Source organism: Dermacentor andersoni, chromosome 4, assembly GCF_023375885.2.
Source record: "Dermacentor andersoni chromosome 4, qqDerAnde1_hic_scaffold, whole genome shotgun sequence".
Taxonomy (NCBI): Eukaryota; Metazoa; Arthropoda; class Arachnida; order Ixodida; family Ixodidae; genus Dermacentor; species Dermacentor andersoni.
In genome coordinates this window covers 32,367,525-32,393,122 of record NC_092817.1, presented here as the reverse complement: position 1 = coordinate 32,393,122, position 25,598 = coordinate 32,367,525, and the positions used below count along the sequence as shown (strand labels likewise).

At 46.3% G+C, this 25,598-nt stretch overlaps 1 protein-coding gene across 1 annotated transcript in view; it reads left to right on the top strand.

Moving 5' to 3' along the window:
* Nucleotides 1–25,598, top strand: part of LOC126536872 (transmembrane protease serine 9-like) — a 41,012-nt gene that overhangs the window by 12,603 nt on the left and 2,811 nt on the right. Inside the window, exons 4-12 of the mRNA XM_050183902.3 lie at nt 4,692–4,783; nt 9,813–10,069; nt 10,967–11,100; nt 13,047–13,171; nt 14,172–14,287; nt 15,730–15,809; nt 17,137–17,228; nt 18,480–18,754; nt 24,980–25,113. Coding sequence (XP_050039859.1) covers nt 4,692–4,783; nt 9,813–10,069; nt 10,967–11,100; nt 13,047–13,171; nt 14,172–14,287; nt 15,730–15,809; nt 17,137–17,228; nt 18,480–18,754; nt 24,980–25,113 — 1,305 coding nt within the window. The remainder of the gene's footprint in view (nt 1–4,691; nt 4,784–9,812; nt 10,070–10,966; nt 11,101–13,046; nt 13,172–14,171; nt 14,288–15,729; nt 15,810–17,136; nt 17,229–18,479; nt 18,755–24,979; nt 25,114–25,598) is intronic.

The window sequence follows — 25,598 nt, the reverse complement described above, 5'->3', positions numbered from 1 at the left end:
GTACGTGAGCATTGTACGTACAGGCAAAATGCAATACATCATACTTCGATTACTTTAAAAGGACCTGAAGGGCACGTCATGCTCGACTAACAGCCGATGAAGAAAACAGTCACATTTGACCCTGATAGGGAGGGAACGACAGGCAGCTATAAGCAAAAGTGAGGTATGCCAGTCCAGTTGAAATTCTGCTTGGTCATATATATGTTTTTTAGGTCAACAATCATACGACTACACTGTACTTAAAAAAAAATATAGAATTGGCTAAGCATTGTGGTCTAACATTCGTATCTTCAATAAAATATGTGGTGTAATCAGGAAAAAAACACATCAAAGGGTCCGTCATCTTCATCGGGTGCAATCAAGTATGAGGTGAGCGGGGCACAGCGCAATGGCGAATTAATCGACAAATTGAAGCGAAGAAACACTGAGCACAAAACGGTAAAGAAGAAAGGAATGACACAATTTTACTCTTTCACAAGATGGCGTCGTGCGCATCTCAAATAATTTATTTAGAACGCGGCAGTGTCTGCTGAGAGATCTTGCTTCTGTTCATTGTATATGAGTCCAGAGCTGGCGAAGTCGCTGAATTTCTTTCTTTCTTTCTTTCTTTCTTTCTTTCTTTCTTTCTTTCTTTTGCTTCTCGCACTGAAACGATGACCACCCCACGCCTGCCTAGATCTCTTCATTTGCAATGATGGTATCCACCACCCAACAGTCCCCAACAGTCCACCACCAATAGTAATTTGTTTACTTTCAACGCTAGAACTTGTGTCTGGGCCCTACGTAGACTACTACATTCACAAAAGTGAGGTCCACTGCTCCCTTTCAACATCTTACAAATTATACAAATTATACAAATAATAATTATTTATTATGAACACAATGGTGTCCTGTGCTTCATGACAGTACAATTGATTTATTTCCTCTTCTTTGTCTTTACTTCCTTCCTCTGCTCTCACCTATAATGCTTTCCATCCATTATACACTACGCAGGTGCTATTCACTATGGGTAACTGCATGCACTGCACTATAATTGTGTTGCTTTCATCTTTGTATACCACAACGCCAGAGCTCTTCCGCATCGAAATCGCATGCCTAAAACATCTGCTTCATCTCCACAAATATCCACCAACTTAGAGATTGTTTCTCAGGTAGGCGATGCGTCTCCAACTTGTCTAGTTCTCGACACGACAAATTAAAGGGAAGCTGAAACACTTTTCGAAAAAACTGAGTTCTCTACGGCATTCTACAGTTTTGAGTCCCCTGAACACGTATATCTGGTTCAAAAAGGGCGGAAACAAACGCAAGCGGCTGTTTTTCCAAGAAAACGCGCACGAGCGCCTCAGGGCATCGCGCGAACGCCGCTGTTGCCCGTGATTGGTCGGGGCCGCTGTGACGTCGTTGGCGGTAGTCGCCGGTCGGCGCCGCCGCATGTCTCCGTTTCAGAGCGTAGCACCATTCCTTTCTATCTGGTAGCACGCGGTTCTGCTGTTCTGGCTTCATAGCTGAGTTGCAAGATGGAACGTTCTCGCTGTCTCCGACAGCTTGTATTGTCCCCGTACATGTTTGAACCCACAGCCGATACGGAAAACGATGGCGGCAACAGAGTCAACGACGATATTGAGTGTGCCAACAGCGTGAGCGATGTGTGCACCTTCTCGCGCGCTGGAAATCTTAGCTGGTACGCATGTTTTTTTTTTGTTTTTTTTCATGTAGCTGCACGTTGCAATGACGGGAGAAAAAATGCGCTAAAGTGTCACTGGGAACATGCTGCTGGAAGAATGCCGAAGCACTAACTTCTCATTAGACTTACACGGGTGCAATTCCGCGATGTCAAGCACCTTGCCGCTGCTTGTCTAAAGTCCTGTGGTTTTTTCAGCGTTGATACACGATCGCGAACATAAGTGCCGCGTTTCAAAGCGCGCACATGCAGTGCTGTGAGGTACAGTCATGGAAGTTGCTTATCATACACATCCAGAGATGACCAGAGGTATTATATGTGCAATATTCATACTATGGTTCGACGACTTTGCGAGTGTGGCTCGATCAAGAATCGGTATGCGTGCTCCATGCTAGTGTTGACATAAAGATATTAGGCAGTTGTAGCACCGCCGTGTGGTAAACACGATAACTGAACCGTACGTCGAATGTCACTAGGCAAGCCAACACTCCATTTGATACCTCAGGTGCATCGCTGTGGAAGCTACGCTCGAAGTCCGGTCACCAAAATTTATTACTGCGCGCGTTTCCGTCTATGCTTCGCAGCGTGCCAGCGGCGTTTGCTCGCGCGAGCATGCACGTGAAGCTGCCGCGACGGGCTGCAATTAAAAAATACCGAAATGAAATTTTTTTTAAAGGAACGTGTTAGCAGCCGTATAAGTACACGGGTGGTTTCTATGGGTAAATTCTTTTTTTTTCATTCCGAACTGAACTTATATATGGAAAGCTTTCTGAAAAATAGGGTCAAGAAACACCGAACTTTTTCTAAGTGCGAACGCAGCCACTGCAAGAAGTATCTCAAGCCTCCACAGCGTTGCACCTGATGTATGAAACGGAGTATAGCAACGCTACAACTGTGTTACCAGACGTTAATGGCTGCAAATGTTCGTATTTCTCCAGTGCATCAATGTGGGCCTAATCACGCTTTCATTAAACTAGGTGCACCTGCATGTGCTGTGTATTGATGGAAGATGAAGAGAACTGCTTGTGCTGCCAGGAGGTGCAAGAGATTAGGAAAAAACAGAAGCGCACGCAGTGCGTAACAAGTTCAAGACAATTCAGGACTGTGTGCCTCAGCAGGGCAGTACTGGAAGTGGCACTTGCCCAGAAAGGAGTCGAACCGGCTGGACAAGGCAAGAAGTTTACACACAGGTGTGAAAATGATATGGCCAATGGAAAAAGAGTGATGCAAAAGCAATATTTTTTTACAGGCAGTTGAGGTATGCAGCATACCGCCAGTTTGTCTGGCTAGTATGGAAAAAGTTGGGAAAGAAGAACCGTCGAATTCTGCCAACCCGTGTACTTGAACTTGTTCGGGCTTCAGTCGCGCCGATTTGATTGGAATACCGATTGCCCGCATCGTTGTCAAGCTCCGATGATAGTCACTGTCGCGGAAATGGTCCGAGCACAGCACAGTTGATTACGTCGGCACGAACTTCTCTCCTCACCGCACGTACCCACTGCGCTGCAAGCTTCTTTTCCTTCGAGAATTTGTGAAACACCACATCGTCTCGCCCGCCTGTGTTCGCGCAGCCGAATGCTGCGCAAAACGAGGGCATGTTGGGCGCCCTTGGCTGTAGGCACTCACGCAGCACAGAAGGAAAGAACAGTTTACGAAAATCGCAAAACAAACGTGAGCGGCGGCGGCGGCGGCAGATCTCTCGTAGCGTCGTTCAGTAAAGCGCAGGACGGAAAGAGGCATGCCAGCACATGTCAGCACGCCGGTCCGCAGCTCGGTTGGCTCGGTCTCCGCCCATGACGTCACTCTCGCCGGTTCTCTCCTCTGCCAACGTCCTCACCCGGCGCTCCGGGAAGCGATGGGGGCGTGTCCGCGCGGGTGATTTAGAAAGCGATTTCCGCCCGTTATATTAACAAAACGAAAAAAAAAATTCAGAACCGTAAATTATTAGGTCTGTTCTTCCCAATCCCAGCAATTCATAGAAATTGAAAACCGTTTCAGCTTCCCTTTAAAGACAAACGCAATAATTGATAGCATTATTTCCATTCCCTCTATGTAGACTACTATACAGGGTGTTATATATAAACTGCACCAAATAAAAAATAATTGCCTGTTGCAGATAGCACAATTCTAACGCTTAATCTAGATTACTCGATGGGGCGGCCATTGCATTTATGAGAAATCATACTTCCTTTGTGAACGGACTCCTGTGTAGGTTGTTTTCGTTTAAGGAACAACCTCTTCATATAGGCTGCTTTTCTTTTTTACATAATTAAAGAAAATTGTACATGGCATATAGTGGACATTATTTCCACGAGAAATCTAACTGCATAATCAGTATGTTGATTAACAATGTTTTATTAATTAATTAAATCTAATTACTTTGTGGTACATGTTCAAATTTGCAGATTGTATGTATAGTCCCTGGCAAGGCATGTCCACTTAGAGCAAGTTCTAAGGAAATGACACCAATTTCGAGATATTATTTCCCAAAGTGTGCAACTAAATGCATTGTTTCAATTATCCTTGAGCTCCAATGCATAAAAAGGCATCCCGCTAAAAAAAATAAAAAAAGATAAAAGTGAAACAGTGCATTTTTACCGCAAGTTCTGACAGCGTTTATCTTAAATCGCGTTTGTTTCAAATGCATTCCGAGTGTATGTGCCTTGTAAAATCACCGTCTTCAATGAGTAAATTTCATTATGTAAGCTAAGGTTATAAGTTAAACAGTTGATTAGCGAAATGTTGCTAATTAGGCAATTATGCATCATAATTTCTTGCGCAAGTAAAGGCTGCCACTTCCAGTAATGTAAATCAGCAGGTAGGTATGTGCTATATACCACAGGTGATTTTAAAAATTTGGTTAACAGTTAAAGGTATGATCTAGCAGAAAAAGTGTGACTTCCTCTTCCGTGAAGTTCCCGATTCATGAGAGTTTAGGTGAAGAATGTAATTGCATGTCAAACCTACTCGCGTGTACCGGTGCTTTCACATGCTTTTCGCTGGAGCACAGGTGGCCCTGGTGGACGAAGAGGAGAAACTGGTGGGTGGAGGATCGCTAATCGGCAATCGGCACATTCTCACGGCCGCGCACTGCTGCTCAGAGTAAGATATTTATACATGATTATTTTTTATACTCCTGCCATACCCTTCCATACTTAGGATAATGAGTCATCATATATCAATAAATTGCCTACAGATTCATTCATCACAAGAGGAAAGCTGAGAGGTAGACCTGAACTACTCTGTTCTGGCCTGCTTCGTAGCGTTGGGCAGGGGTGGGGTAGGCGCAAAGTGAGAGAGAAAAAGTGAAAGAAGGGAAGTAGAAGAGGAAGAAAAGTAGATGCGGATGAATAAAAAAAAGTAAAATCTGTCAAAACAGCGAAGCTGGTGGTCGTTTTCTTAATTTTGAACTCGTGTTTAGCGCGATTGTCATGAGTCTTTTGTCTCATTGTCGTTGTTTTGCTACATTTGAGCTTCGGTTCCGGATTGCCCACACTCTTCAGTTGCGTGAGGTTGTGATCAAACCACAGTCCATCACACACGGTCGAGGAATTCTCTCTTGAACCGTCCATCGGCACCCTCCGTGGGAGGAATGTCTCTGCGTCGACATCTCTGCTCGGCCTCCTACTCTCGAAGTTGCGAAGTTGGAGGTTAGCTTGCTTCTGCTGGCGCTTGGCTTGCGCCTCCAGTTATCGATCCTCGGCGGTAGCGGCTTTCCTCCGCTAGCGCTTTGCTTGCGCTTCTCGCTCTCGAAGCTCGGAATTCGCGCGACTTTGGCGCTGCCGCTCGCGCCAAGCGGAATCCATGGGGCGAAAGGCCGCGCGCCGGCGAAACACCTGCTCCTATACCCCTCTCTTCCCCCCTCCTCCGGCGTGCTCTCTGATTGGTCCACTACTCCCCAACCCGCGGTGTGCCCTCTGATTTGTCCGCTGCCATCCCGGCGGGGCCCCGCTCCCTAAGGTCCCTGAATATTCAGGGACCTTACCGCTCTCTCCAACCCTCGGCGGCCCTCTGACGGTGAGCTCCGGAACTTGCCCCCCTGCGTGACACAGGATGCCGGACGGCGAAGGCCTGACTTAGAACAGCTCCGATGTTAAAAAATACTGAAAACATTTATTGCACTCGCACATCCAGTTCAGTTTCTCTCTAGAAAGTCACGTTTCTTTTCATGGACTGACACGCACAGTATTTTGTCCATGGAGCAAGAAAGAAGGCTTTTAAAAAGTGACCGGTTGTTGATGCGCGCCAGAGAGCTAAGCTCAGAAAGAGCAAAAAGGAAGGTGGAAGGCGTAATAAAAAGGAACGGAACACAGAGTGAGCTCTTTCCGAGCTGCGCTACAAGCCTAAAAAAGTCATGACATACCAACTTGCCCAAAGTGCCACGCTTTTGGCCAGAGTGCTAGTTATTCATTGCCTATCTCGCAAGTACAGCGGGCACGCACGTGGTCTATATAGTCTCCGGCGCGGTGTAGGTCTCACGTTCCAGGATGTGCGCGCCTACAATAAGCGATAGTTACGTGCAAAGGCCACATCAACTCTTAGTCTATGTAGAAGGCTCGCGTGGCTTCTTTGAGTGTTGCGTGGTATTCTAAATCTATTAACTCAGGATCAAGTGAGCGAAGGCGGCGGCGACGGTGGTTTGACTGCGACCAGTAAGTTTCATGCCTTAGCGGTGCGCAGGGTGTTGTATAACGTAGCGATAGCCCCTGTCCTCGTGAATGGTATTGAAGTGGAATCAGAATTCTAAATCTATTAACTCAGGATCAAGTGAGCGAAGGCGGCGGCGACGGTGGTTTGACTGCGACCAGTAAGTTTCATGCCTTAGCGGTGCGCAGGGTGTTGTATAACGTAGCGATAGCCCCTGTCCTCGTGAATGGTATTGAAGTGGAATCAGAATTGCGAAGGGTCAACTTAGCCTATTCGTCGGCGAGCTCATTTCCATCAACATCGCAGTATGCGACAACCCGTTGAAATATTATGCGGTGGGCTGTTTCACAAGGCAGTCACAAAGGTCGGCCGCTTCGTGAGCTAACAAGCTATAAGGACCTCGTCTGTAACGGCCACCAATGTTTTCGAGAACACTGATGCTGGTGGGTTTAAACTTCAAGCCTGTGTAAAACTTTTATAGGGATAGCTTGTTCGTGACAAGTGACGGCTCGTGCAAGAAACGTAGACTGGAGGCATGTCATCAAGCGTCGGTTGCCAAAGGGTGATATTCGTGACGGCTTGTCAAGGCGCAAGTAAACACGGAGTGGTTCCCAGAGGGGTACACATCGATAGGATATATGACTGCTTCTGTGGTACCCCTAGACGTACACGGAACGCTTGGTCTTGCAAACTCTCCGAGGAACGTAGGCAAGAAAGTCGCATGTCCGTAAGTACTGGCAAGTTATGGCTGAGGTAACGAGCGAATAGCGCCTGATTCAACTTTTTCTTTTGCAGCAACACGGTGTACAGAGAGATCGAAAGAAAAATCTGCGTGTTTCATATTCGTCAATATAGGTTCTTGGATTGTATGTGAACCCCCCTCCCCTCCTCGTTTTCCCCCTTCTGTATTGCTTAAAACAGCCTGATTCAATAATCTCAATTCATCTCCAAAGCGTTGGTGTTTATCCGCATTTGTTATTTACAGATATTCCTGCAACATCTCTCCCATTTTTGTTTGCTACGCGTTCTTTCCATCATTGCTTTCTTCGTCTCGATCTTTAAAAATTATTGCGTCTTTTCCCGTGCTCAGACTTTCTGCCGCGTGTTTCGATCAATACGCTTTCTTTTACCCTTTGCGTGCTGCAAAGGCTGCACCACTACGAGCAACCGATTTCACGCAGGAACATTATTGCCTGCCTAAACAGATGGAGATACGTATAAGAACACTTGCTGAAATACAGAATGAAAGGACAAGTCTTACTGGATTTAAGGTGGTACGCCAAAATTGAATCGATTTTCTTGCTTTCCCGCATAGGTATCAAAGCGAGCTGTCTGTCGTAGGCAAAAGAAAGCGAGTTGACTGTACCTGCGAATGCTTGAGTGGCTTCTCTGCATCACAAGTCTGTATGCAGAAATGCAGCCTTTACAGCACTGGGGACTGTAAAGGCCGCGTATATATATATATATATATATATACGCAGCCTTATATATATATATATATATATATATATATATATATATATATATGTGTGTGTGTGTGCGTGTGTGTGTGTGTGTGTGTGTGTGTGTGTGTGTGTGTGTGTGTTGATTCACCATCCCGGCCCTGCGAAAGTGAATGTCCAGCAGCGAAGCTGTTGAACACCACTACTACAACTGATGAGGGGGGCGGGTATGCATTGCTTTATTGCTTCAGAGTAATGGGAGTAATAGTAATTTTGACTATAGTAATTTAGACGCAAGCTGCCATCACCGCGGCAGCTTGCGCAAAAGTAATCTTTAGCAGGAAACGTATGCAGGGAACCAGCGCTACGTGCTTCGCATGGTTATCAGGAGCGCCTTATTATCAATTGTGTGGTTCGGATGCTTGCTTTGCGCTTGTTCTTTATTGAAACATGGACATGTGGCCAACGACATGTGGCCAACGACATGTGGCCAACGACACCAGAAAAAAGCTAAAGAGAATACAGGACAATGGGACAAATGTTGAAATCCTATGGACACCGGGGCACACCGGCACGGATGGGGGAAACGCAGCCGCTCACGCAGCTGCCGCGCAAGCGGGTGGGCTTGATTACGCGTACAGCTCCCCACACTCCATTTCCTCGCCAAACCCCGCGGACCAAAATCCATACCTAAAGACATTGGCCGCAGGCTCTCCTAGCAGAGCACTGATGCATTACATTCGTACTAAAATAAAAGCAGACAGTAAACGGAGATTATTAGAAGCTACACCAGTACATGTGTTTGACGACAATGGCGGGCTTACCCGCACGGAAGAGGTTTTCTTGAATAAGGTTATGGCCAACGCTGCATACACACCACACATACTTGAGAAATGGCACCAACCCAGACAAGCTACGATTGCGAAGACTTACACCCGATGTACACATTGCCAGGAGTCATGCAGAGCAGACTTGCAACACCTCATTTGGAGCTGTGCAGCTTTTTCACAAGGGAGATCCAACATTCAGCATCTACTACACGGAGACATTAGAACACTAGGAATTGCAATACAAACTAACCCGGAAACACAGAAAGCCATTGCGACACATGGCAGACAAAGTGGCCTGTTTCGAGTAGTGTAGAAGGGGTCGATCAGCCCATGTGAGAGCGGCGGTCCTGAACATGCACCTGAGCCTGCATAAAGCGGAAGATCCCAGACTGAGATGAAGTGTTTCAGCCCACAGTCTGGGTACCCACATTCCCTTCCCTCCTAATCCCCATCAGCGGCCTAGAGCCGTCCCCTTCCTTAAAATAAAGGCTTTATTCATTCATTCATTCATTGAAACATATGCTGTTCTGTATGTTATATGCGTGATTCCAAGGAATGCTTGCGCTGGTCGCTTCACTTTGCCGAGTTCTTGGAGCATCTGCCCTACGGAAGTACGAGCCACTGCTCCTGGCCCTGCACTACCGCCGGGATCGGCCCACATTTTTTGCTAACAGACGCGGACACGAAAAACGCAGACCAACTAGAGGCTAACAGCTTCGCTGTAAAACAAAAGAAAGAAAAAAGAGTAAGATTGTTGGCTAACCGAGGTGGCGGCTCTTGTTTGAAACTCTCTATTTTAACGGTCACAGCCAGAGGTTATAGAGTGGCTCCGAAGGAACTAAAGCAGAAAGCGGCTACTGCATATGGCACCATGCGGTAGTGCCAATAATTTCCTTACAATGTGTGAAAGATTCGAACAAGGCTACCGCGCTTATAGAAAGGCTACCGCATCAAGCACCGAGTTATACAGACGATGGCGTAACTTGTCAACCGACCGATGAAAAAGACCACGTTGTTACATTGGAATTCTTGTCATTCTTGACTAAAGCCACTCCACAACGTTTTCCGCCGACCGATTGGTGGCGCGTCGATCAAGGAGCATTGTTCTTGACATACGGTAAGCCCTTGGCGCGCCCTCCGTTGGCAGTAACCGAGGTTACAGAATGAAAAAAAGGAAAAGAAAAGAGTCCTTCAGTGACGCTCGCGACGCAGGCGCCGGGAGCAGAAGCTCCGAGTTGTGCTGGGCGGCCACCGGATATCGTCGACGCCGCTGCCGGTGGCGGTCGTCGCGTGCGTGACTCACCCGGGCTACCGGGGCGTCGCGTACGTGCACGACATTGCCCTGCTCGTGCTGGCCGAGCCCGTGGTCTTCCACGACTTCGTCTCGCCCCTGTGCGTCGAGACGGTGGACACGCCGCTCAAGGACCGCGAGCTGTTCACCGTCATCGGGTGGGGACGCGTTGCCGAGGGTACGTGCGCGCCTTCTAGTCGCCGCGAGGGTGTGTTGTGTGTATGCGCGCGCGTATGTTCCTCTCTCTCTCTCTTTCTCTCTCCACATACGCGCTCGCACGCGCGCGTCGGTGCGAGCGTGCGTGTTCAGGCAAAACGGTGCGAAAACGACGACACCCACAGACAGACATATGCAAAAAATAATAATAATAAAGTCTGCGTGTTGTGTGTGTGTAGGTCTGTCTGTGTATCGTTCTCGCGCTGTTTGTCTGAACATGCATAACCAGCATGCCCAAGCTTTAATCTTAGCGTACGTGCGTGCCCGCGCGTTAGTGTATGCCCTAGTATGTTGGTCGGTATGTTCGTGGAAGTTTAAACATTCATGTGTACGAATTTTATTCATTGCATGTGCGTGTGCGCGCATGCTGTGAACTTTTCTCCTCCTTTTATGTTTGAGTCCCCTTTCCGCCTTCCCCAGTGCAGAGTAGCCAATTGAGCTTCCTCAGCCATGTTAGATTCCCTCCCTTTTCCCTGTGGCTTCTCTCTCTATATCTCTCTTGCTTACTGTGAACAATTGTTACGCGCGAACCCAAGTGGTAAGAAAAAGTATAGCGCTCTTTTTGGAGCTACAATCACAAGATACCGTTTTTAGCACCACCATTTCAAAGCTATCCGTCCAGTCTTAAGGTTAGGCGAGGCCCATCTCGCATAACGTAATAGTTTGAAAGAGCAATGTGTTCTTTGGCAGCGTGAGAGGGAGCGCTACATTCCATGCGTGCTTCCGGGTTTGGCGAACAACTATACAGACATTGTTAATGTTGATTACCTTTCAACACGGCACACCACGGACGTCATGTATACAACTCACTCTTAAGCTTCCCGTTTGCCTGGCGACCGTATATATTTTGCACGCGCAGTGAGCCAGACGAGCGACGTGCTGAAACTGGCCAAGATCCCTATCATGAGCCTGGCGTTGTGCAAGGAGCGGCTGGGTGAAGACATCCTCGACACCAACCTCTGTGCGGGCGGAAACAAGGAGGACACCTGCCAAGTACGTCCACTGTAGGTCTCCTGTATAGCATTAGCGAATGGTCGACCGGAGCAAAACGTACGTTGCTTCGGATACAGTCTTGAACGCATCGCTTTGTTTTATTTTCTGTTATGTTGGTGTTTCCACGGATGTCCATACGCCGGCGCGCACCTTCCCACGCTTCAGTCCTTCGTTGTCTCTAATTTGAGGATGCACTGGAGCCGCGACACGCATGGTTGCTTCACTTATATACACCGCCTTGCGTTTTTCGCTTAATAACTTTAAAGAAAGAGAGAAATTTCGCGCCTACTTCTGATTTGTTTAGCTGAAACTTCACAGCACGATCGCATTTTATGCTCCGGATTGTTAAATTTATAACTCTTTACTGGCACCGCTACTTGCCTAGTCTATTCTAAAATATGTAACCTTACCTTCGTATGCGCCTTTCTTGATGTCCTCATCGCACCCCCCAGGCAACAATAGAAATTAATTTCAAAGGTCATAGTTTGCTGCAGTACAGACGCCAGAAGTGACAATGTATATAGCATCATATATAGTTGCCATATTTGGACAAACATTCGCTTAGAGGAACGCAGGCAAAGGGAACTTCGTTTTCTTTCTTTTCTTTTTGACAAACCAGGCAAGTAAAAGCGCCAAGTGTTATATCGAACAATTCGGATCATAATATGCGATGTTTATGCAAAATAAGAGAAAAACAAAGCGGCAGTAAGCGCGATCTCTTTTTCTAATGTATAGGTGCGTTATAGGCGAAAACTAACGGTGGCATGTTCTCGAGCGGGAGAGCAAAGGCATGCGTTCATTTGCACTGGCAGATAAGGTATAGACAAGAAACGAGGGCGCGCATTGACTGCTTATGACCGGTCAGCGTGAACGCGGATGAGGGAGGTCTTTCATTTTAAAAACAGTGCAAAAAAAAAAAAAAAATAGAAACACGGACAAGGAAGAGCACAGGACCAGCGCTGTCTTGTGCTCTTCCTTGTCCGTGTTCTTTTTTTTCGCGCTGTTTAAAATGAATGACCCGTACCAACTAGCTCGCACCAAAACCCTCCTAAGAGGGAGGTCTGTCGATTGCGTGGCACGGGGTGCATGATCACGTTTAGCGCGTGGCCGTGCTCAAAACTGGGGCCAGGGTTGCACGCACTGCAAGTCCCACGATCATATTGAGAAAGTAAATCAACAGCTACGTCTACGAGATGCATCGCACGGCGTCATTTTTTTTAACGTTCTCGTGACGGACATTTACAGACAAAAAGGAAAGGTAGCCGGCGCGAATGAACGACAGCAAAGTCTCCTTCAATTCAATTCTGAGTTTTTTTTTTCGTGCCGAAATCACAATCTGATTATGACGCACGTCGTAGCGGGGGGCCCTGGATTAATTTTTGACCACTTGGGGTTCTTTACCGTGCACCTAAATATAGGCACGCGAGCGTTCTTGTATTTCGCCCCTAGCGAAATGCGCCCCCATCGAAATGTGCCCGCTGCAACCGCGATCGAACCCGCGACCTTGAGTTCAGCAGCGCAACGCCAATAGCCACCAAGCTACCTCGATGGGTCAAAGCCTTCTTGCGTTCGATTGTAACAGTAAACAAATAAGCAGAAATGCGCTGCAAAACTATTTGCAACGCTGCCGGGGAAAATACGCGTTGACGACTATAGCTGGTTGCGAATCAGACGTGAGCATGTCCGAGTTTATGTTCCACTTGGCCGTAAGACTTAAAGGGGCTTGAAAACGAGCTCGCTCTTGGGAAGAACGTCGAATTTGTCTGCAAGTGTCCCGGATTGAGTGCGACGCAGTCAGACCAAGTTAAGGTGACCCTAGCGCATATTACGGTAGGTGCAAGTTTCATGAAACGTTGCCCGGTTTTGAGCTGGTGCTCCGTGCACGACTCCCAGGGAGTTCTCGTTGCAATGGTCTATATAGCGGCTATCATGTTCACGCTTTACAGGGCGACAGCGGCGGTCCACTCATGCTCAGGAGAGCCGACGGTCGCTGGCTGCAGGTGGGCGTGGTCTCCTGGGGCATCGGTTGCGGTCGGCCGGGATACCCGGGCATCTACACGCGCGTGTCCAGGTGAGCGTCGCCAGTGCTGCTCGCAGGCTTCGTGCGCTATAGACCCTCTCGTACCGCGCAACTCTTGAGTATGCACAGACGTTCCTCCAAGTAGAGGGACATATACTCACGGTTATAAAGGTATGCGCGGCATGAGAGGTAGAGCTATAAGTGCTCTAAGTACACCATGCATTATGTGCTTTGTGCGTGCCCACTGTAGTTGCGAGAGGGACAATCAACGACTGCATCTTTGGCATGGATTGACAACCGGCCACTTCTTAGAAGCCTTGGTTTGGGTTCGGGGCCAAAATACTCCGCGTGTCAGGCCACGAAGGCCATTGTGTGTATGTTTTTTTTTGTGGAAAATGAACTTGATATACAATACAAATAACAGCCTCCAGTTCTATTTTTCTTTTTATTTGAGTGCATCTACTCCCCTCCCCCCCCTCCTGCTCGCGTACGTAACATTTTCGTATCTGTGGCCAGCTACTTGGTGTTGTTTATTAGGTTATGCTTGCCAAAGCCTGTCGCTCTCACAAAGCTTTGACCTTCGAAGCTTGCCGAAGTGTTCGTTCCCAAAAGTGATAAAGGGACATAGTTATTGTACTTCATATGAAACGCGTTCTGCGGAAATCTACGACATTTACGCTGAGCCGTGCTCCCTGCAGGGAAACAGAAAAAGCACATCTTTCCTCCACGCAACCCTACCTCTCTCCTTCCCCCTCCCCCCTCTCTCTCCCTCCCTCCCCGATCTCTCTCTCTCTCTCTCTCCGCGAGTATAGTAGGGAACATTCACGACTGGAAAAGTTTCAGTCCGTTGCGGTTCGGGAAAGGGAACAATTATTTATTTCTGCGAAATTTTCTTATACCGAGAAAATCTCACGGGGTTTCCCATGTAGTTTCGCTTAGCTTTAAAAAAATTGCGACCTTTTAATTTCACAAGCTTTATATATTATTTGTACATTGTCAACGCGCATGCGTCCGCCCGGAACTTACGCACGCTGCTGTTGGCCCGGAGCAGGTACACGCAGTTCATCCGGAACGTGACCAAGGGAAGGCTGTGCAGCCAGGCCGACGACACTCGCTCCCTGGAGCTGGACAACGCCATCAGACCGCTCAGGAAGCCGAACCTCAACTGTGAGTCGAAGAAGAAAGCTGTGCGTCATAGTTGGTTACGACTCGTATCGCGGAACACCAGTTCTCCGCCCTCTTGTTCATTGCTCCGTGATTTTCGTGTGTGATCCTTTGGATTCCTTCCTCAACCTGAATACCACAAAGCTCAACTTATCGTTTCTCATACGCCGAGCCTGATATTTCGAAATCCTGCTTCAAAGCACGGGAAAGTTAACGCAAAGCCCGTAGTAAGTTCATTAAAGCAATCACTAAATTAACAATTATGATACTAATTACGTTTTAACTTAACTGACATATCATTCCTTTCTTCTGGTACGAATGTACTCCCTCGTGGCCAGAAAAGAAAGTGAACAAGTTGTTTTAATGCTCCTTGATGTGGAACTGAGTTTGGGGCTTTGTGGGGTCGTTGGTGCCACGTGGTCGTGCATAAGGCTTGTTGCACAAGCTTCGCCGTATACCCGCCGCGGTGGCCCATGCAGTGGCTGTGGCGCTGCGCTATCCTGAACTCGATGTCGTGGGTTCGATCCCCATTGCGATGGCCGCATTCCGATGAGGGCGGAATGAAAAAAAAAACACGCTTGCAACTTGCATTGTGTGCACGCTAAAGAACACCGGACGGTCAAAATTAATCTGGAGTAATGTCAAAATTAATGCGGAGTAAAATTATTCTCTTGGAGTTATCCAGCCTAAGAAGCAAAATTGCGCTACTCGCCACAGGCGATCAAAATTAATTTCTGTTAAGATAAAGAGAAACAAAAACAAGCAGGTGCATAAAATAAAGGCGTTTTGCTGTAATTTCTAGAACTGTGTGGGCAAAACAAAGCGGAAAACGCGGAAACAACCGTACTCCAGCCCGCCCGAAACTGAACGGCTGCTACAGAGATAGCTGCACCTATGGGCTTCAGCTATCTTTTGACGTTTCCATTGACTGTATTCGCTTTCTGACTGGTATTGCAGTTGATCTTTTGAATGTTTATATTGTCAGTGGTTAAGTGTGCAGCACGCGTCCGTAGTCTCGCCAAGGAATGAAGCAGTTACAGTCGCACAGAATGTCCGAGGGCGCGCGGGAGCAAATCCTGGCCGCGGCGGTCGCATTTCGATGGGGGCGAAATGCGAAATGCAAAAACACCCATCTACCGTGCATTGGGTGCACGTTAAAGGACTCCAGGTGGTCAAAATTAATCCGGGGTACTCCACTACGGTGTGTCTCATAATCATATCGTGGTTTTGGCATGCAAAACCCGAGATTAAAAAAAAAATGACAGAGAGCTCGCACAGAATAGGGGTGATGTTATCGGTGCTTCCTGAAATCGTTATTGTCTGTGTCCGGACAGGCGTGTGTATACAACCAGTCGACTCATGCACAATCACCGGCTCATAAAAATGTGTGCTATTTTGTGGTATATATAATCGGAGCTTTCCGTGCATTTCTTGCTTTCGCAAAGCTTGTGGGGTGGCTGGTCGCTACGGACACGGCCGCATCGTCGGCGGTTCTCAGGTCTTTGCCCACAAGTTTCCATGGCTGGTAAGTGCCGGCATGCATCATTATAGTGATCGATACCGCTTTCGTCAGTCGTCAGTGTTCGCAGCTAAACATGCTAAACATGTTCGCAGCTAAACAGGCTAACGTGGAGAAATTCCGTGTACGAAAAAAAAAAAAAGAAGAAGTGCTCGCTTTTCCCGGCATCATTTCGAATGCTGGCGGCGCTCTTGGCATCTCTTTGCTTATTACATAGACACTACTGCTATATGTACCCACCGTGGTTGCTTAGTGGCTATGGTGTTCGGCTGCTAAGCACGAGGTCGCGGGATCGAATCCCGTCCGCGGCGGTTGCATTTAGACGGGGGCGAAAACACCCGTGTACTTAGATTTAGGTGTACGTTAGAGAACCCCAGGTGGTCAAAATTTCCGCAGTCCCCCACTACGGTATGCCTCATAATCGACTCGTGGTTTTGGCACATAAAACCGCATAATTTATTTTTTGACTGCTCTACATACGGGGTGATAATTCTTAAGTTCTACACAATTTTTTTTTTAAATAGCATGTGGCAGATAGCGTAATTGTATTTCTTGAGCTGGATTACTCGAATCGGTGGACATTACTCGAATGAGAAATCGAAATGCATGATCGACTAATTAACAAACATTAACGAATTACTTCTCATTAATTATCTTACGGCACATATTGTAATTTACGAATTGTAGCCGTTGAGATTACAAATCGTATCCACTTAGAATGAATTTTCAGGATGACTGCAGTTTCGAAATATTCATTGCCAAAGTGTGCGGTGAAATACATGGGTGTTCCAGTTATTTTTGTGCTTCAATGCATAAAACCTTTCTTTTTTTAAAGTAAGCGGAACAACAGTGCATTTTCACAGCTAGTTTGATGGCACATATCTCAATACCAGCGCCATCCTCAAAGTTTGTTCCAAGTTTATATGCTTCGCAAACTAACCGGCTACAATCTGTAAATCGTAATATGTGCCGTAATCAGTTGAAAAATAATTAGTGTTTTTTCTAATTAGTTGATTATACGTTTTGATTTATCGTACGCGTAATGTGCGCCGCTTCGAGCAATCCAGCTCAGGGAAAACAATTATGCCATTTGCCACGGGCCCATCTTTAAAAATTATCTAAAACAACGATCACACCTATGTTACCACTATTGTGGGATGTCATGTGTGCTGTCATTCAACTGATCCTTCCGCTTAGATCAACTGCGCGCATATGGCTAACCACATCTTGAGAATAGAAGAGCAGCGGAAAGTTCTTTTGCGGCGGTTCTTACAAGAAATGAGATGGACCGAGTACACTAAGCGTTTCCAGATGGGCGTCACTTTTTTCACAGGCTGCTATCATGTTTCAAGGCAACCTGTCCGGGTCCGGGGCCTACATCGGCAACGGCTACGTGCTGACGGCAGCAGGGGTGATCGGAAATGAGTAAGCGGCCTTAAGCGAAACTTGCCATTGTCGTCGCGCTGAACAGCAGCTTGTTTCTTGTCGGCCTGCGTACTCAGAACAAGCAGACGTGCGCGTTCGCGCGAATGAAGACGTTGTGAGTCGAGAGTCCCGATGTCGCCCACGGTGTTGTCGTCGGGTCGGCTGTCAGGAACGCTTATATTGACGCAAGATAGGCTGGCACCTGCGACCACCGGCCACTGAAACGAGAACGACAAAGTGCACAGTGGAACGCTCGCTAGCGAGCGTTCTTTGTTCACTCGGAGAGCTCTTCGGGTGACAATCATTATTAAAGTAATACCGTTTTGCCAAGGCCTTGCTTGTTAACTTCGTCGCATTTGTCTGGTGGAGGTGCTGTATTCATCTTCCTCCGTTAATGCCCGGAATGGGCAGTCATGGACGTTTGAGGGAAAATCGGAATTGTCAATACTAAGTTCACGGAATTTGACCGATTTGAAGATGGTGCAACATCATGAACAGAGCAAAAGGAATAAAGGGAAAATCAGACATCCACCCGTTCGTAGCAATTGCGACAAAGGAAACCCATACGGGTTCCGTATGGAACCCGTATGGGTTTCCTTTGTCGCAATTGCTACGAACGGGTGGATGTCTGATTTTCCCTTTATTCATTACTTCTCTCCACCTTGCGGGTTTCCGCAGAACTACTACGTCAGAGCAAAAGGAAGTTGGAATTATTTCACTACGCACCAACAGGCTGTAATCGTTGCAAGACTATGCTTGTTAACTTTCGGTCATGCATTGAGTACGTGCTGCGACGACTTGTCATTCTCACGTTATAATTGCATTCGGGAGCGAAAGAAAAAAAAATGAGTTAGAGAAATGGCGGAGCGGTCAGGAGCAGGAGCTTCGTTTCTAGTCTGCTGTACTCCGTGTACAGAACAGTTGAGGTATGAAGTGAACCGGAAAGATGGGTGCTTATGATGATGACGACGCAAATAAATCCTGTTACCCAAGTCATGCTGCAGTTTGTTGAGTCATATTGTAATGTCAGTGTGTTGCAAAAAGAAGAAAAAAAAAATAGAGAGAGAGTCTAGCGACCGTTCTGCATTCTTCGATGTGTTCTCCTCTTGCGTTGGCGCTAATATGTATCCGTTAGGCTGCAAGTAACTCGAGCAGCAACAAGTCTTATAGCCTCGATTACAGCGTCATCTTCGGTCGGAGTGGGCTTCGAACTTTCGCCCCGTTGAGCCTGCGAACACGTCGTCCTCGCAGGGCGCTGTTGCACCCTGAGCGCCTGCAGGTCCTTCTGGGCGTGCACGACCTGAGCCGGCCGCAGCAGCACAGCGTGGCGCACAACGTGAGTCGCGTGTTTGTGCACCCGGGCTACAGGCACCCGTACTACGACGCCGCGCTCCTGCGGCTCAGGGGCGTGGCGCCCGCCGACGGGGGTGCCGACCACGTGCGGCCCATCTGCCTGCCCCAGACCGCGGACCGGTACATGCCCGGCACCAAGACGCTCGTTGCCGGCTGGGGACGCGTGCACACCTGTGAGCATGACTTTCATACATACATACATACATACATACATACATACATACATACATACATACATACATACATACATACATACATACATACATACATACATACATACATACATACATACATACATACATACATACATACATACATTATCATGGGTTTGTGTTCATACCTCATCTGTGAAAGCTATAATTGGCATTTGTTACCGGCCACCCGATTGTGGGACATTTTTCATCAACTCACTCTACCGTAGTTTAGCGTATATCAGGGATAACTTCCCCAAATCACCTCTTTTTCTATTTGGCGATTTTAATTTCCCCCAGATTAACTGGCCTCTACTTACCGTACCTGGTAAATCGCAGTCCAGTGAGCCCAAGCAATTCCTCGATCTAACCCTTGATTTCAGTCTCCATCAAGCCATAACACTTCCGACGAGAGGGAATAACACCCTTGATCTCTTGCTGACGTGCAGTCCTGAAGACATTAAGGGTGTAACGGCTCTTCCTGGACTAAGTGACCATGCACTTCTACACATTTCCATATCAACACTGCTGAAAGTTAGATCAACCGCTGAAAAGATAATCTTTAATTACAATAAAGCGAACTTCGATGCCGTCAACGCGGAACTTACACGGTTTTATGATCATTTCCGCGAGTCTTTCTATCCAGAACAGTTAACCATAACTGGGAATTATATAAAACAGCAATGATAAACCTCAGAAACAAATACATTCCAAAAATAAATATTAGGTCCGATCATAGCAATGAGTGGTTTACCGTAAGCCTGAAACGTCTCCTAAACAAGAAAAAGCGCCTTTATCGATCAGCAAGGAAATCTAACTCCCCTACTACATGGGACCGATATCATCAATGTACAAAAACGTACATTGAAAACTTAGCTGCTGCAAAAAATAAATTCTTTTCCATCGATCTACATAGAATCCTACAGTCTAATCCCAACAAATTCTGGCGCATTCTATCCCCTAGGTCTCGCCCGAACCAAATAGCGCTTATGGGAACTAATGGAGAACCAGTCGAACCAGATCAGTGTGCCAGCGTTTTGAACCGCTATTTCGTCTCGGTGTTCTCTCCTGTAAGCAACTCTACCGCCATAACTTCACCAGAATCCTCATCAGTGGCGATGCCTATGATCCAGGTTGATACTAACGGTATCAGCAACCTCATTGCTTCTCTAAAACTGTCGTCGTCAGCAGGCTGTGATCATATCAATAGTAAACTACTAAAAAACACATCAACGACTTCGGCTCAAATACTACAACTGATCTTTACCCAGTCTTTACAATCCGAGGAAGTTCCGGATGATTGGAAAATTGCCCAAATCATCCCAGTCTTTAAATCCGGTGACCGCAAATTAGCCTCTAATTACCGTCCTATTTCCCTAACCAGTGTGCCATCAAAATTACTCGAACACATTATATCCACAAACCTAATGACACATCTTGAATCTATCAACTTTTTTTATTCGCACCAGCATGGTTTTAGGAAACACCTTTCATGTGAAACCCAGCTTGCAGAGTTCATACACGATTTGCTCCAATCCATGGATGCCAACCTCCAAATAGATGTTATATTCCTCGATTACTCCAAAGCATTTGATCGGGTCCCACACAATCATTTACTACAAAAACTTTCATCACTAGGAATACCCGTCAACCTAATCCGTTGGATCGAAAATTTTCTTTCAGGGCGCAAGCAGTTCACTTCTACAAATGATAGCCACTCTCCTCTTTTCAATGTAACATCGGGAGTCCCTCAGGGCGCCGGCCTGTCACCACTACTATTCCTAATTTACATTAATGACCTCCCTTGCAATATAAAATCGGAATTACGGCTTTTTGCCGATGATTGCGTCATATACAGAGTTATTAGGGCAACCAGCGATTCATCTTTTCTTCAGTCCGATCTTGACACTGTCTCCTCTTGGTGCGATAAATCCCTCCTCTCCTTAAACATTAACAAATGCAAATCCATGTCTTTCACCAGAAAACGCACCGTGAATCTGCACCAATACAGTATTGGCTCATTTTCCATTGATTCCGCATTATCCTACAGATATCTTGGCCTCCATCTAACACCATCGCTATCATGGCTAACTCACGTTCAAAACATCTGCGCTACAGCCTCTCGCACACTCGGATACCTGCGCCGTAACTTGAAGGCCGCATCCCCCGATATAAAAAAACTAGCATATATAACATTCATTCGCCCAAAACTAGAATATGCCTCATCCATTTGGCACCCATCACAAGCGTACCTCGCCGCTGACCTTGAATCCGTGCAGAATCGCGCCGTCCGATTTATGTCATCATGCTATTCAAGAAAAACCAGTATTACCGCGCTGAAACACTCCCTGGCCATCCCATCACTCGAGTCACGCCGCATTATATCTCGCCTCTGTCTTCTTCATCATTTCTACTATCACCCACACACGAGACACGAAAAGCTGCAACCCCCGCACAGGACGTCTAGCCGCCTAAGCCATGACCATAGCATCGCACGCATCAACTGTCGCACCTTAGCTTTAAAGTCATCATTGTTTCCGGACGCGATAGCACTATGGAATGGCCTGCCAAATACCATCGCATCATGCACTAACCGCAAATCATTCCGGGATAAACTAAATGACCATTTTTCATGAGGGCAAAAGGTTCCTGTCATATTCAATTCGGCACTCTGAACAGCTGATTAATTCTTATTTTTACTTGTTTCCCGTGTGATGCCTTTTTCACTGTATTTTTCTCGTGTATTATTTGCGTGTTTCATATATATATATATATTTTTTCTTTTTTTCTCGTGTTTCAATCCCGTGAATTTTACTTTGCATTGTATACGCGTGACAAGAACATTCAACTGTTACATACTTTTTTTTTGTTATTATTCTCTTTTGTCAATTCATTCTTTCTCTTTGACCTTGATTTTGCTCCCCCTTATGTAATGCCTTCGGGCCTTTAAGGGAAAAATAAATGAAATGAAATGAAATACATACATTCATACATACATACATACATACATACATACATACATACATACATACATACATACATACATACATACATACATACATACATACATACATACATACATACATACATACATACATACATACATACATACATACATACACACACACACATACATACATACATACATACATACATACATACATACATACATACATACATACATACATACATACATACATACATACATACATACACATACATACATACATACATACATACATACATACATACATACATACATACATACATACATACATACATACATACATACATACATACATATTCTATCGAAGAAAAGGCAGAGAGGTAGCCTGAGCTAGTGTGCTCTAGCCTGCTATTTTGCGCAGGGGTAAGAGGAAAGGACTGGATAAATGAGGATGACTACAGGTTATAGGGGGATGCTAGATGCACGATCTTGCAGCACTGCTAATGGCACGGGCCCACGTCGATGCTGAGGAAATGTTACAGAACATCCCTCAATGAAGATTGCTGCATACCTTGTCAAGCGGCCACTGACGCGAGGGAAAATATTTCGGACGTCGAGCGTCTTATACAGTTTTATAAGATTGACTAGACTGAGCTCTGGATGCCAGTGTCTATGGGAGCTGCGAGTATGACGATACAGCGAGTGTGAGAGCGATGGTTTGTACATGGATTTGCCTATAAGCTTCGTCCTTCTGGTTTCAAACGGCTTGGTCACTTCGAAAATTAATTAATTTTAATAATGTGTATTGCGTTATAAACACAAACAATTCGCATTGACGGTGCATGCGCGTAGATTCTTATCGCCTTATGCGTTTGGAAAAGTAGAGTTGATTCAAAGTTAATGCCAATTAAGGCCGTTGAAGGGTAGTGCGTAATAAAGCCACGAGAATGTCTGAAGCTACGAGAACGAAGATCGGGCAAATTCATGTGTAGGCACCGTTCCCATGGTTACTGATCGATATTTACTAACCATCGATCTCATGATAACTGCACGATCTCAGCGCCAGAGTTCAACACAGACAGTTCGCACTGGCTGTGCACATGTGAGAGAGAGAATGAACGTAGGGCATTACCCCTCCTTTTTGCTCCTTTCAACCGGACTACTACGCTGCTACAAGTCGCGTTTGGAGGTTGAAAGGAGTAAAAAAGTAGCGGTAATGTCCTAAATTCATTCTCTCTCACACAGACTTAAAAAAAAGTAGTGACCAGATATGGTGTCAAAGTTTTGTCTTCTGCTCCTAATAAAGTTGGTAAGGTGGGAGCAACCGTTCAAAGAGAGAAGGAACGGGAAAGAACACAGGCTGTAAAAATAAACCATGGAAAAAAGTCCGTCTCCTGTAAGATTGCCGTCGTCTGCATAATCCACTTGTCCTGCGGCGTTAGTACATAGGGCAGACAGGCCGATGCATTAATATGAGGCTATCGGAGCATCAGAACTCTTTAGGCAAGAAATCTACAAACCTGGCAAAGCACTATCGAATGCGAGTGTAAACCGTTATTTGATGCCACAAAAATCTTGTTTGTTCACACTGATAACAGTGCAAGAGAAGTGGCGGAAGCATTTCACATAAGGATAAAAGGTAGTGGCCGCGTTAGTCAGCCTTCCGTAGCCTTATCCACGAAGGAAATGTGTTTGTTGAACAGGGGTGGACAGCGGTGTTAATCACACCCGCGACCACGAGGCAATGTTTTGGGAATGACAAGTGCTTTTATATTATTGACATTGAGCATGCGCGCACGCTTTATGTAGGGCTTCAAAAAGCAATCGTGTTCTTCCAATAAACGCAGTTGTAAGTCAGCGCCGTGTGAGTCCTATTCTCTTATCTGTGTTCCGTGTCAGTAGCGCTCTTTTTAAACATTACGGAAAACCACCAACTCTCTCAATCTGCCGTTCTTGAAAAAAATGAAGATTGCTCATCTCCGAGCATTTCCGAACAGTTCGTTGGGTTCTTGTTTCCGGGCATTAGAATTATTCACAGCGCCTTACTTCCAGCATTCCGGAGGTAAGCACGAGTTGCACGTAGTTAAATGCTGGTGTCACATGTAAAAATAAAATAAAATAACATAATATCGGTGTCGCAGGATTAGCACGCGGTTCCAGGCTCCTTTCACCTGATCCTTCAAGCTATGCCCTGCCTACTTCTCCTTCGCTAATATCCATCTAAATATCTGTCGTGTTTTCTCGAGCGTGAAAGAAACCCGAGAATACACACAAAATTGCCGCACGACTGGCCGCTCGACGCACTTTGCTTCTATTCGCGGGCTTCTTTCATGCTCGGAAAAACACTTTCGTGTAGCACGTATCGATCGAAAGAAAGCTGTATCGGGAGTATTTCCCGTTGCTCTACAATTTTCTCATTGACATGTTTTATCTAATTATATTACTTGAGAAATTGATGGATTAATTGAGACTAATTATGTAATTGGGTGGAATACAAAAAATAATGAGTATCTCCAAGCGACGGCAAACAAAATTAACTTGGTTCAGTCCAACTACGTGGCATTTGCTTATCTTTAATGTTCGACTGAAGTTACGGGAAACATCCTGTGTAAAAAGCTGACAGACTTTACCTGTGAGTTTAGATGCGACGACGGATGACTGTGCTCGACGCTATCGTTGTACTCTTGAGTGTTGTCTTCCTGGATACATGATTGCCAAATAAAGAGTTGGGTTCGCAACTCACACTTTAGGCAGCGTTTTAGTTTTTCACTGTCGCCGCAACGCTACAATATAGTGCTTGCATGCTGTCCTAGAGAACAGATCCGGCCGCGATGAGAGTGATGAGTCTACTACCAATACCTAAGCCTAATTTTACGGATTGGACAATCACGCCACAAACCTGGCTAGTGCAGTTTATCCTGAACTTCACACTAATCGTAGAAATGTCCCGCACTGGTTTTTTTAAGAGTTGGAATTAACGACAAGACCTTTAAAGAAAGGAAAGAAAGAAAGAGAGAGCGATTAAAAAAAACTTACATATGCGCTCGTGCGATCTGCAGCAGGAGCGTCTTGAGGGTCTGGTTGTTGAGGAATTGAGCAGGAGCAGACACTCAGAGCTGTGCGAGCTCCAGTGGTTTCGATATTTCTATTTATGTCGTGCCATATCCACTTAAGTACTGGCTATAGATACTTGCGGAGAACTTGACTGCAACTTGATGCCAGTTCTACGAAAGTCGTTCGTTCCCTACTGTGCCTCGCAGACGGGCCAATCAGCTCGACTCCCAACGAAGTGTACGTGAACGTGGTGCGAAGCGAGGAGTGCAGCCGCCGCTACAACGGTAGCTCGGTGCAGGGGCTCATCTGCGCCGGCGCCAAGGGAAGGGACATCTGCGATGTGAGCCTGCTTTTTCTGATCAGGTCGCTTTAGCATTTGAGTTACTGCTTCACAAGATACACACACACACACACACACACACACACACACACACACACACACACACACACACACACACACACACACATATATATATATATATATATATATATATATATATATATATATATATATATATATATATATATAGGTGGGGGGGGGGTTCTACGTGCTAAATCCACGATTTGATTATGAGGCACGCCGTAGTGGGGGACTCCAGAATAATTTGGACGTGCACCAAGGGTTCTTTAACGTGCACCTAAACCTAATCACACGGAGGTTCCCGCCTTTCGCCACCATCTAAATTAGGCCGCCGTGGCCGGAATTCGATCCCGCGACCTCGTGCTTAGCAGCCCAACACCATATAGCCAGTAAGCAACCACATTGGGCGCTTCAACGAAATATCAGCTGCGCGCACAGAAGGCGTATCGCCAAGCGCGGGCGCA